Consider the following 10,984-nt stretch of genomic DNA (forward strand, 5'->3'; position numbering starts at 1 on the left):
ATAGCACTCCCTCGCCTTCAGTTCACCTCAGCTCACCGTTCAGAATTCAAGTTTGATGGAAAAAAGCTTTCTGTAATATCAATAATTCAAATGTATCACAAGATCTATGACTATATGGTTGAGGTGCTTCGCCACAAGCTTTTATTTGGTGCTAACAACACTACACTTCAATCACTCAAGAAACCCGGAGATCTAGTAGACTGGCCTCATATACAGTCAGTGGGTTAAGGTGTCTTGGTCTCTGAAATGCATGCATGTTGGGCTCCTATGAAGATCATCATGGATAATGTTAGGCTTCATCAAAAGTACTTCATCCAAGCTTCAAATGGGAAACTCCTACTTCGGGTAGAGGCCTGAGAGCAATATGTCAAGGATATTGAAGTCTTCAAAGAACACTTTTACTTTCTGTTTCACCAGCTTGCTGGGATGCCAAAGTGGGACACTGAAGAAATCTGAGCCAAGATCATGGACACTAGTTTCTGAGAAAGAAACCTGATGTATTTGTTTAAACACCTAGCTTGTAGTTAGGGATTATAATAAGTTCTCATGCAATACTGGAAACAACAAACTGACACTTCATTTTTTTTACCTCGCCTGTTGGAGTATGTCCTTCACTTTTGCCCATCAATCTAAACTTGCATAGTGTCAAGCTTTTGGATCGAGCTATCCTATTAACCTACATATGTTTTCATTGATTGGGAATTATCAGGAGTTCAGTGAAACATAACAGATAGCAGCATACATAGCAGGAATACTTGGTAAAGGTATCCATGTATCTTAACTGTCCTCCCAGCTAACATTTGGCATGTAAATAACCACAACCAAATAGTTCAAAACACCCCTTTCTTGTTTTTTATTGGACCAAGCAGTGCAAATACCCCTCTAGTAGGTTGCTGCACAACACAATAGGTAAGTTCTCTGACAGTCTCATACCGACATAATTAACTTGTCTTGCCATAGCACTTGTGGATGATATCTGGTTTGAAGTCATTCAAACAATGGATGTTGTCCACATAGTTCACTGCTTCATAGTCAGCTATCTTTTTTTGACACTTGGCAGAAAGTAATCACCAGCAGGATGAACTATATTCTCAAGCACACTGTTGACAATAAATATCATTATCTATAGACCAATCTGAATGCTACAAACTCTATCCTTTTAGGAAGCTCCACACTTGACATCATATTATACGGTATATCCCCTATGTGCTGACATGAGTCGTGAATCGCCACACCTTTTTAAGCTAAAGACATACTTACTGGTTTCTTTCAAGATCTTAGGTTTATTCGTGATAGTTCACCCACCTTCTTCACCCCATCCTCTGTTATGGCTCTATATAGTCATGATTATATTGAAAAACAGGGAAAAAATGACTCTAATAAATAGCTCTACAGATTCTGTCATGCCTATTGTTCTGGCCCACCACCCATTGACTAATTGCATCTTCATTTCTTCTGATGGTCTCTTTGTGGGCTATCCAGAGTTAATTGACCACCATATTGCATTCCTTCCTGTCTCACACCCCTGATCATTAAGTGCGGAGTACTTTCACCATTGTGGATACAGCATCAAGATGTACAACAATTTTTGGACATCACCTTATCTGAAAAAGTGTCCCACACTCTGGTGACATATGGATGATGGTCTTTGTGTGACATGGGGGAATAGGAACACATTTTGGGATGTTGTGAGGGGGCAGAATTTACACTGGAGGTTAACGAACCATTGTATCAATCTTGCATGCTGAAACAACATCTTCAAGGATCCTGATCTGTATTCTGGAGCCTATATCACACAATATATCAACTTTTGAATCAATGAATTGGTTAGCCGCAATGTGAGTGATTTAGGATGTTGTCCTATACAATATTTGAAATAAACAACTGATTGACCACAGGCTGGATTTCCTTCTATCATGGAACTACTGTTTGGGACTGCAATGATGTGTCCGTATCCCATACCCATCTACCTCAATAAAGGTCGTACTATGCTCAAACACGTTGATGATGTTAATATCTGCCCATTCATTCAGGAAAGGGGTATCAAGCTACATAATGTTATTAATTGCTCTCTTACGTGCAAGTTCATTGTGATGAATGATTGTGTATCCACTATTATCTGGGAACATAATCATGTATTAGACAATATGGCATCCACTCATCATGTAGGACCATTTTTTTGAAACAAGAGGTGATAACTTCCTCTCACACTGCCATAGGGTAGCATGCTTGCCATCATGCATGACCTCTCAGCAAATTGTATGCCATGAGATATATTGCTCAGAGAGGTTGGTAAAGTTGCTGAGCACATCATTTTATGAGCAATTTGTCCCACCTAAGTCATATATGTATATATTCACTGTAGTAATAGAGCTGATATACAAAATGACTTGTTTAATGGTATAATGCATAAACACTAATATATTTGAGGTACACCAAACTTATTTGACATTGCTTGACTATTGTACTTTCTTAATATTATTTTCTCATTCAGCCATGGCTATTAATATTGTGTATAGTACACACCAGGCAAAGTACATTATGTTAACTATGGTGGGACAGTGATTCTTATATGAGCATGGTAAAAAATATATCCTGCTGAAAGATTGAAGTAACTCCTAATTGTATTGAAGACAAATAGACTTAACCCCTTTTGTCTCTTTTACCTCGACAGCAATGACTGCCATGTTAACATCAGGTGCACTGTACTTCACGTCTCTATATAAAGAGATCACAGAAAACATATTAGACTCTCTTAACCTTGCAGAGCTATCACTCTTGGCAGTTGCATCCCCTATCCTTCACATTGGAGTCTATGAATATATGCAAAGGTGAAGACTTATAATATTTGTGCACTACATGAAGAACATCCAATGCTTCATTGGGTTACTAAAAACCACAGGTGCTGTGGTATCTGGCTCATCTGCTTTAAATATGATTCAAGCAAAGCAGAGAGCTGTTAAAATCAATCATTTAGCTGTATACATCACTCTACCCCTTTTTAAGGAATTTATTAGTTTTTTAAAAGAAACAGAAGGATATCAGATGGTGAAGGACTTTCACTGTCCACCTTCAGATCCATATAACAACACCAGAATAGCTAAATTGTTTAGGCTTGACCAAAATGGTCAGAGAGTCAACATCATTGTCACAAACTTGCCATCAGCAGCCGCACCCATTTTCTAATTCCACAATACAGTCATCATGAATTTCATATCAGCATAAGCAATTTTTGTACCTACCTTGGGTGGACATTCAACATGCTTAATTTAATACATCCGAGAATGTATAAACAAAATAGGACAAACCTCGCTGCTGTCAATGGCCTGGTGAAGTATATGAGGAGGAGATTCAGTCTCTACTCAGAGATTGAGGAACTGATGCCATATGGTTCACAATTTGTGAAAATATATTATTATCCACCAATGATGCAGAGCACCAACAACAAAGGAAAAGTGGCTTGGGTATTTGATGACAAGGAAGAGCACACCAGCACTGAATAGAGCCCAACCTATGTTGACAATCATGTTATTGTTTGGTGTTTGGGGGAAGATCAATGCATAAACGAGAATGCATTTGGCCTCCATCATTTGTGTTTGGTACTTGACAGGGTAAGTTATTTATTAGATCACACTTTGATCATCCTATTGACTAAAAAGCTGTGCTAGTAATATGATTTGGAGACAATGAAAGATTTGTATTATATTGAAGACATCAGCAAAGGGATTAGAGTAAATAAAACAAGATAATGGAGATGATTAAGAAGAATGGGAGTTGTAATGCTGTAGACAATCTTAGACACCTGAATGTCACTTAAAGGGTACAATGACAGACCTCAAGTTTTATTAAGAGATTTCTTTTTAGTATGAAGGGCGGCAGTATTGCTAGGGCGAACAATTTGCATTATTCTATTAAATTAAAGTAAGCAAGAGCATGGATCAAATAAAGAAAAATGCACTTGTTGATAGCAACAATAACTGTAACATAATTAGAATGTTTCAAATTTTCAATGTGCCACCCTTTAGCAATTTCAAAAACAAGGTATGGACAGCATTGAGTACCATTGCCATAAAGATTTCAATCATAAAGAATGAAAAGTTCCACTCAATGGGGATCACCTTCACTGCTTGTTACAAACACTGTGTGCCCCAAAACATCAACATAACATGACTGCCAAAGTACCTTTATATAAATGCAATGTCAAACCCTCCTCCAGCAACATCTCTAATGATAATTTCAACAAAGCCTGAGTCATGGCTCCAAGAGCAGAGGCAAGCAGTAATTAAGCCATCAATGGACATGGAAAATTGTAGGCAAATGAGAGTAGGTGACAATGAGTTAGGAGTGTAAAGGCATCTGCAAAATGTTAATGACACAATAGAACCACTCCATCAAGGGGATGTCTTGATGATAGGGTCGTCTAACTGTGCAGCATCAATGACACTGTATAACCTAAAGATCCCCTGGATGTGTGTGCCCTCCCCTGAACCAAATAAGCCTCTTAACAACAAAACAGTTAAAAGCTAGACATGAAAAGAAACCACACTGTAGAGACTCATTCCTGACTAGGCTTGTAGACACTGTCTTTACCTTGTGTTTGCTATTTTGTAGCTTACATAATCAAATTACCTCTTCACCAGTTTCCACCTTGAGTCAGAGTTTTAGTAGTTTTCCTCTCTCTCTGAGCTTTGAGATTAGTACAGAAACCATTTAGGATCAAACACTGTCTTTTAGACATAGCAGCTAGGCAGTCAGACCCAACATTGTTCAGACTAACCATCTGAATTGTTGAACCTTCAATGCACTACTGGAATAGCCTACATTTTGCTTTATCTCCTCTTAGCCAAAATTTTCCTAACAACTCTCGAAATCAAATAACTCAAAAACAGTGGACATCGACTCACTGAACTATGATAACCACATAGCAGAAGGTTTGTATAATGAGGTGGTGAAGCAGCTTATGGCACTACCCAAAGATGTGTCTTTGGGCGATGCCACATACAAAGATGACTTTGTGTAGGAAAGCAACATTAACACAGGCAATTTCACCTATAAATGCAAAGACAATGAAAATGGGTACAAAATGGTTCTGGTTGGAGAGATCATGCCTTGCCAATGTGGTACAAAGTTTAGCACAATAGGAAACCATTATGTCAGAACAGTGAATATTGTGTGTTTGTTAATTCAAGTCACTTGCAGAAGCTAGCCCAATGTTATCGATGAGAAGACACGAGTAAAGGGTATCATCACATTGTGAAAACCAACTCTGTCAACTGAAATGATGTACATCATATTCAAAAATCAAATCACTACTTTGAATGATGTGATCCAAAGTGACATTGAGGAGCTTAAGTGCAAGCACAAGGATATCAATATCAAAGAATGGACAGTGCATTTGGGAACAGACACATCCCACACACCTGAATTTATTGTAATCACCACCGAACAACTATATGCAAGGTGCAGTGTATGGAAAATATGCACAGATCGCCAAGAAGGTGCTCAATAAAGGAGATAGACAGACAGATGGCGAGATAGGCAAAAACTCACCAAGGGGAGGATTGCTTGTGAAAGATGGTGCAAATGAGAGAGGGATCTTAGTCAATGATGTGTACAAGCCCACCATTCTTCCTGACTATGGAGGGGATATATTCCAGCACATGGATGCTAAACTTTGTTAGCTTGACATTTGGAATGTCAATAACAAGCTCATCTCACCACAAAATTAGTATACAGAGCTTAGGCATGAAACTTTGGTGATGATCAGAGTGACAAGTAAGACTGACCTGTTCTCAAAAATAATGCTTATGTGGTGCAGGCCTATCAGCTCAACACCCATACAATCTGTGTTTTGAATGAGTTCAAGCTGAAAGCTGAACCACTCAGCTCACAGCCAAATGGATTTGATTACAGCACCTTACAATTCAATTCACATGCATCCAACACGATGGCTTGAGTTCAGCTAGGGAAAAGGACAAGGGTTGATTGAGAATAGTGATGGATGGGTCCAGTTTGGTCCAGTTCTCTGGTAAATTCTTTGAACTGAGAACCGAACTATAGGTTCAGTTCTCTCCACAAACAGAACCGTGGACCGGACCATCAGTTCAGTCCAATAACAGTCCAGTTCCAGTTCATCAAGGGTCCAAACCCTGAACCAGACCATCCAAATCTAAGCCCCATAGAAATCATTTTGGCTGAGATGTAGAGTAGTGCAAGATAGTAGCTATACAACAAAGAGAAAATAAAACTACTCACTATCTTCATCTGCATCATCATGGAGGGCAACAATCAGTGCATCCAAGTGCTGCTTGGCATCACTGGCAGCAGAGATATGACCATTGCAGTACACACTGTTCAACAACTGCAAGCTTTCAAACACATCTGTTTTTAGACGGTTCCGTTGTTTGGTTCCCGTCAATCCACCACTTGAAAAGGCACATTCTGAGGGTGTACCAGAGCCTTGTATGGGCAAGTAGTCCCTGGCCATGCATAAAAGAGTCGGGTACTGTGACTGGTGGTGCTGACAAATTTTCGTTAGTCAACTTGTATGCTTGTGATAGCATAAACACTCACCCCCCACCAACCTACGACATCATCAGTCTGCTTGAGAGGACTTCCAAGATAAGCCATAAGTTTAGCGTGAGGGTTCAGCTTGGTGCAATCTGATGCGAGACGTGCTTGCACAGCTGCAAGCACCCATGAACGGCCATACTGACCATGCAAGTCAGATGTCCCTTGTTCATTGTCAGCCTCTACAGCAACAAAGGTCGGGGCCACATCACTGGTAGTACTCATTGAACTATAGATACACTAATCAGCCTGTGACAACCATGCGAGGAAAAAAATTACCACTTGTTTGAGCCTATCAAGGCCAACATCGAACAACTCCTTGTCCCACTGATGTTCGGCATATGCAATCTTGACATTGGGGTCAAGTGCTTCAAAGCCAGTAACTCATCAGTATCATCATAAGTGAAGAGGTATGAACATACCAAGGCAAATAAAATAAATATCAGTATCCTTCGTTTTGTAATACCACTTCGTGACATTTTCCAAAGCCTTTTGAATGGTGTCACTGACTTTGGAAAATTGTGAAAGCTTGGCCATGTTTTCCCATGACTTGTGTAAAAATTCGAGGGCAGGGATTGTGCACCAAACGGAAGGGTTGCGTGAGCTAGAAAATGTTTGTGTAGCACTTGCTGGTTCCTACCATTGTTGTCAGTGCATGAAGAATATAAAAATGTAGCTAGTCATAATGACAAACCTGTAGAACCTCGTGCATTAACCTTAGCTTTTCCCAGTCCCTTTTGTCGAGTCGAAAATCTGCATAGGACTTTCCTTTGAGGTTCGGAACATCTTCGCTGTCATCAGCAAGCTCAACAAACAGATTAATGCCCTAGCAAGATGTCACAATTAGCTTTAAGTTTAAAAACATAGTATATGAGAGAGACGTACCTTCTGAAGCAAAAGCATGCGTGAGATGAAACTATGCATTGAAGCCCAGTGTGTCCACACCACTGCATCAGCTTGAGGATAGGAACATCTGCCTGCTTGCAACATTGAGTGAAAAAAGCACGAGCCTGCGGTGATGCGCAAATCTGTAATGTGTATTAGTCAGTAGAAATGAGGGCTGCAAGATAGCATACCTGCTTCACCAACACTAGTGCCTTTTCGATTGTGTCCCCAACTCCAAATTCCTCGTCATTGTTGTCATCCTCCTCCTGGTCACCCTTGACATCAACATCCTCCATGTCAGCCTCTAAAGCATCCAGATCGACATCTTTACCTTCCAGCTGAGCAAGTTTAAATGCCGCCTTGATCTTTTTGAGAAGTTGGCGAGCTGATGTCGGTGAGACAGTAGTGACAAAACACCCGGCAGTGAGGTTGATGGTATGTTCCATACATCTGTTCAAACAGTGAGATGTGCAAACATATAGATGCATATCACGGTGAACATACCTGACATGACCTTGAACAGGATCCCACATTGTCGCACCAGCATCCTTATCAGCGTTGATGGTATCAGCAAAGGCAGCAAGGCACGTGTCGTTACTCAATGCATTATCACAAGTAAACCAGCCAACCTGGTTGTTATTTAGTATTACATAGATTAAAAACAAATGAAAACTTACTTTTGGACGAAGACCGTACCAGTCCACTGTGTGCACAAGTAAAGTAGCCATGTTTGCTCCAGTATGATGTCCTTTGATGGGCAAAAAGGCCAGCTGCTTGGTTTGAAGTTTCCAGTCGTTAGGTTTATCTGGTTGTGCATGGATGTAATGACCAGTAACAGACAAAAATGGATTGCCGGGGTCGGATGTCCAAGCATTGAATGTGAATGAAACCTTTCCAGGTAGGTCCTGCAGCAAGTACACTTTAAGATGGTAGATATCACAAAGAGAAAAGAACAACACCCACCTTGAGAATGTCTTGCAGATATGCTTCAGTAGCTGCTGCTTTCTTCATGATTTCCTGGCGAACAGCCTTATGGTGTGGAATGTCGTTGTCGGACAAAAATGGTCAGAGGTAAGTTAGTAGGTGACGGAATGGGCCTTTTTCCATGAGTTGGAATGCCTTGTCCTCGCACACAATCAACTCCACGACATAGTCAAGAAGGCCGCTGGTTGTAAAAGCAGGTGCGCGTGGCTGATGGATTATGATCCCATCAAGACTTCATTGACTGAAATAAATGTAAGTCAATGAAGTCAAATGTTAGTGCGAACAGGATCAAACATACCTGTTGAGGGTTTCAGTCGTATCAGACTTTGGACATGCCCTTTCGTTCAAGGGAATGTCCAATTTCTTGCAATTTTCTTCATAAATCTTGATATGGTCGGGATGCCTGTATTCTGTCGTTAGCGTGAATACATTGATCACTGATGCAGAAAACTTGCCTTGAGATATGAGTACGGAGGGTTGACATGCTGCCCTTGAAGAAGCATTGTCTAGCGGCAACACCGTTCTTTCTAGTGAATGCAGTTTTAGTTTTAGTATTTCAAACAAAAATTGGAGGCTTACTGGCAGACTGTGCACATGTGTCCTGACTCAACAAGCCCAGTATGTGGGTCTACATAATCATCTTTCTTGATAAAGATGGTACAAACATCTGTGGTTCATTCAGCCTTAGGACAGTGTTACAAGAACATCTAGATGCTTGGGCCCCTACCATTTTTCTCCTAATCCTCCTCGTATCAGCCCTCGCGTCATACCCTTACCCCGACCTTACCCTTGTCATCCTTGTCATCCTCGCATTCCCTTTCGCTCTCTACCTGTCGCTTCAGCAGAGCCAGTACATCTGGCCGGATCCTTTCGCTGACGAAGCATATCCATGCTCCGTTCCACCACCTGACTGATCCTGTAGACAGTCCCCTTGCCCTTACCGTCTGGACGGTGACCTATGATATGATGCACCACGCATCCCCTTTGCCCTGTTTCCTTTCTTGATCTCTGACTCGGTGCGCAGTCACACATGCCACCTATACTTAGCTCCGCAGTTGCACGATTGTGCCCCTGCACGTTTCACTTCTTGTTTTGACCTTTGACTCACTTTCTTATCTAGCACGTTCTGGTTCACCCGTGTCTCACCCCGAACGTGCCTTCCTCTTATGGTTATGCCCTTTACCGATTACTTCACTTGGTAGTACGAGTTATCATCCACTAATACGCTTCCTATCCCTTATATAAACTCACTACCATGTACCATATTCCTTAACTTGAATCTACTTGGTTCTTGACCTCCTACTCTCACCAGAGTGATCCTTTCTGCCTAGCCAGCAGTCTATATTCTATCTTCTTATCTGCTCTTCGCAGATAAGCCTATAGTCTCGACCTTTACTCGTTGACTTTCGTCAACGAGCAAAGCCCCTGTTAACTAGTCGGACTTCCGTCCTTCTAATTAACGACGATCTTACGATTAACCTTTGGGTGTCATAAGCTTTGGCCGATATAGCTTATCGTCTTGCACCCTGCTTGACATAAGCTACCCGATTTGGACATAGGCGTCAAATCTTACTTGCTGAAGCCTCACCAAGTAAGACCCCTAACCTTGGGCCAGCCCAAGGACGTCCTCGACCATTGACGACACACACTCTGTTTGAGCATCGCCAACAGATACCATCCAAGTCGTAACAGACAGCAAGTCGAACCCTAGTTTGTACATGAGAAAACTGTGGACGAAAGTAATGCTAGTGACTCACCTTACGGTCTGCATCTCCCATAGCTTTTGTGGATGCATATTCATGCTCGACATCATCCTCAGCTTCGGTGTCACCACCTACTGCATCAAGATCAGTACCACCAATATCTACATCACCGTCGGATTCTCCATCACAATTAGAAGTAGTAGGGCTTGCAATAATCTTGCGTGTGACCTGTCATCTGGTAAGATCATTGGCAGCTTTTCGTTTACCTTGCGCAGTACTGGATGATGCAACATTGTCGGGATCAAGAATCCTCGTTGAAGGGCAAGGTGCACGAGTAGAACGATGGGCACCAGCTATGATAGCCGCAGGGGGAGCAGCACCAGTGAAGAATGGGTGGATTGTTGATGAGGAGGGGATAGGCTGATCATCGTCCGCATCATTGTACCATACCATTTCGGACACATCTTTCAGCTTGCCGTTTGGGCCAACAGCGCTGTCAGACATCATGAGATGTGTACAGTCAATGAGAAGTCAGTTTGCCAGCTAATATACCTTGTACGTCAAATAGTGCACACATGTTATGGAAATGGAGGCGATGGGTTCAAGCCTGTATCATTTGATGATAGGTCAGGAAATGTCTGTATAATTGCAACAAATTACATGAGTCGCCAATTGAGAATCGAACATAACTTGATGGAGTGATTCTGAAACATTATGTCATCAAGGATGCGTGCCACTGATTGATAGTAAAGACTGACGAGCAAAATAAGTTGAGCTTGTTACCGCAGTCGACAGAGTGTCAAGCAAATCGAACATCACTTGATCGAGTGATTCTGAAACAT

At 41.4% G+C, this 10,984-nt stretch overlaps 1 protein-coding gene across 1 annotated transcript; it reads right to left on the reverse strand.

Moving 5' to 3' along the window:
• Positions 1 to 10,184: 10,184 nt before the first annotated feature.
• On the reverse strand, positions 10,185 to 10,646 carry EDB93DRAFT_1107147 (uncharacterized protein; the record flags this gene model as incomplete). The annotated part of the gene is made up of 2 exons (XM_041447690.1): positions 10,185 to 10,303; positions 10,409 to 10,646. 2 exons carry the CDS (start codon positions 10,644 to 10,646, stop codon positions 10,185 to 10,187), a joined length of 357 nt encoding a protein of 118 aa, XP_041303732.1.
• Positions 10,647 to 10,984: the final 338 nt, after the last annotated feature.

Source organism: Suillus bovinus, assembly GCF_016758785.1.
Source record: "Suillus bovinus strain UH-Sbo-P2 chromosome Unknown EDB93scaffold_71, whole genome shotgun sequence".
NCBI lineage: Eukaryota > Fungi > Basidiomycota > Agaricomycetes > Boletales > Suillaceae > Suillus > Suillus bovinus.